Genomic DNA, 2,370 nt, shown 5'->3' with positions numbered 1-2,370 from the left:
CCCCTTCTCCAAAAAATATTCTTTTTAGCCAAATAAATTCTCTTTCTCTAGTTTGAAATGTATATCTTCTTTAGTATAGTCTTAAATCCTAACTCGGCTACTTACCGAGACAAGGTATGTTAAGTACCCCATATGTGTCTGTACTTTTAAATATTGATACCAATGAGCCCTAGATAATTATTAACAGATACACACCATGCTCCTAAATACTTTTAGTTTCCATATCCTTGATGCTAACATTTCTTTACTGTTTTAGTATTAGGAAAGGGTTGTAATGTGTGGATATTATGTAAGAGGAAAAAAATTACAGAGTAGAAAAAAAATACTTAAGTTAATTCTATTTAGCCAAATAAATTCTTTTATTTTTAGTTTGAAATGCATTTCTCTTCTTTAGTACTCCCTTTGTTCCAATGAATAAGGCCCGTCCGCAATCCAAAATTCAACTTTGACCATGAATGCCCCTCCATATTTAACAAGCATACAACAAATTTCATTTATTCATAACTAACGTGATTTAGAATGCAGTATTGTAGTTTTCACACATGTTGCAGGAAGCATCAATATCAGCTTGGCACACTGGTACACGATATACTACTGTTCTAGCATATTTGTAGACTCTTATGTGGTACAAGATACATCTACCGACAACCACATATATAAAATTATAAACGAAAGCTCTACTGACAAATTGTGCAGGCTAGGAAAAAACATAAAGGCATAGAAAATTCTCACTGAAGCAGTGCGAGACTCAGCATTTTGGACATCACTTGATTTCCTTTTCCTCTTCATAGTATTCAGTGTTTCCATAGGCAGCTTCGGCTCCACATTCCCCTTCCCCTTCTCCAAAAATAATTCTTTTTAGCCAAATAAATTTTCTTTCTTTTAGTTTGAAATGTATATCTTCTTTGGTATAGTCTTAAATCCTAACTAGGCTACTTACCGAGACAAGGTATGTTAAGTACTCCATAGGTGTCTGTACTTTTATATTGATACCAGCAACCACCAGATTAATTCCTGATGAATACACGCGCCATGGTCCTAAGTACTTTTAGTTCCATACATGTTGTAGGTTTGCATCAACATCATTTACGCTCATTGGTATAAGGCATACTATATTACTACTCCGTATTATTCTAACATACTTATAGATTCTTATGTTGCATGTCTACCCACAACCATGCACACATATAAACCACAAACCACAGCTCTAGTACTAACAAACAGTGCTGGCCGGGAAAAAACAATTGAAAAAGCATAAGAAATTCTTACCCACGCAGTGCTGAGTGTTTCCAGATGCGGCTCTGCCGACGGGTTCTCTTCTTTCTCCGCCACCTTCATCTTCTTAGCACCATTTTTCCATCCATTCTTCCTCTCCTTCTGAATCTGTTCGCACGGGTATATGTAACATGTGCTTGCTCTGCATTAGGCGAGCGGCAACTTTTCAGTTGAGAGGGGAAACGGAAGCGGTTTTACCTTTTGCGGATGCGTAGCGGAATCGCCCACGGGAGACTTCAGCGCAGGCCCACCCGTGGCGATCGCCGCCACCTTCCCCTTCCCTTCCTCCTTCTTCCCAAAGCCGCAGCCGTTCTTCCCTGAAGTAGCACGGGAAGCCGCTTCCTCCCCACCCTTCTTCCGTGGAACCAGCTTCGCGTCCAGCCCGCCCTCCGGCACGACCACCATCTGGTGGCCATTCACCATGCGTATGCAACTCAAGTACAGGCGGTAGCCCTCATCTATGTTCTCAATTTTATCGTACCAAGGGATTTCCGCGGGGGAGTTCTCCTCCTCCACCGGGCGGTCGCTTCCTTCCGGGGCCGGGGAGCGGACGGGGCCGCTTTGGGCTTCGCCAGTGCCGGACGCGTCGTGCTTGGTGGTGACGGGAGGGGCAGGGGAGCCGCCCCGGGCAGGGATTTCCTGGGCGCCCATCTCGGCGGCGGAACCTGGAGCGCGTGGCCGTGATGGCATGGTTGGGGCTTTGTGTCTGGGTTGGTAGCGAATGGAAACGGACGAAGAGGCGCCTCGTCTAAATCTAAAGTTTTTTTTTGACAGCCGAATATTTTGCGAGACGCCAGAGGGGAGTGTTGGCTGGACGGTCGGGATGGGAACACTCCACCTCGGAAAGCTATCCAACGGCCTGATTGACGGAATAGTACTCCAATCTACTTAGTACTATTTGCATATATTTAGCAAGTTTTAATTCGTAATTGCAGTTGATTTTTCTGGAACGCTAACATTGGCAGTGCATCCAATAGAAGATTCGTGATATAATTGTGCTAATCATTTTGAAATAAATGCAGCAAATAAAAAGTAGTAATCCACTAGTGTAAAAGCAAATAAACTTGGTATTCTTAGCTGGAAATACATTCAGTG

At 43.3% G+C, this 2,370-nt stretch overlaps 1 protein-coding gene across 1 annotated transcript; it reads right to left on the bottom strand.

Moving 5' to 3' along the window:
- Positions 1-599: 599 nt before the first annotated feature.
- LOC119358033 lies at positions 600-1,926 on the bottom strand. The gene is made up of 4 exons (XM_037624757.1): positions 1,474-1,926; positions 1,270-1,383; positions 733-837; positions 600-638 (listed from the first exon to the last, which is right to left on the bottom strand). Exons 1-4 carry the CDS (start codon positions 1,924-1,926, stop codon positions 600-602), a joined length of 711 nt encoding a protein of 236 aa, XP_037480654.1.
- Positions 1,927-2,370: the final 444 nt, after the last annotated feature.

Source organism: Triticum dicoccoides, chromosome 2A (genome assembly GCF_002162155.2).
Source record: "Triticum dicoccoides isolate Atlit2015 ecotype Zavitan chromosome 2A, WEW_v2.0, whole genome shotgun sequence".
Classification (NCBI taxonomy): Eukaryota; Viridiplantae; Streptophyta; class Magnoliopsida; order Poales; family Poaceae; genus Triticum; species Triticum dicoccoides.
This window is presented reverse-complemented; position numbering and strand designations above follow the sequence as displayed.

Bases quoted from the DNA above. Each gene is read 5' to 3' on its own strand.
- LOC119358033 (XM_037624757.1), bottom strand. From the start codon at position 1,926: ATGGGCGCCCAGGAAATCCCTGCCCGGGGCGGCTCCCCTGCCCCTCCC. The intron at 838-1,269 runs GTAAGAATTTCT...TTTTTGGAGAAG, and splicing joins AAACACTCAGCACTGCGTGG to GGGAAGGGGAATGTGGAGCC. The intron at 639-732 runs GTGAGAATTTTC...GGTTGTCGGTAG, and splicing joins CTGAGTCTCGCACTGCTTCA to ATGTATCTTGTACCACATAA.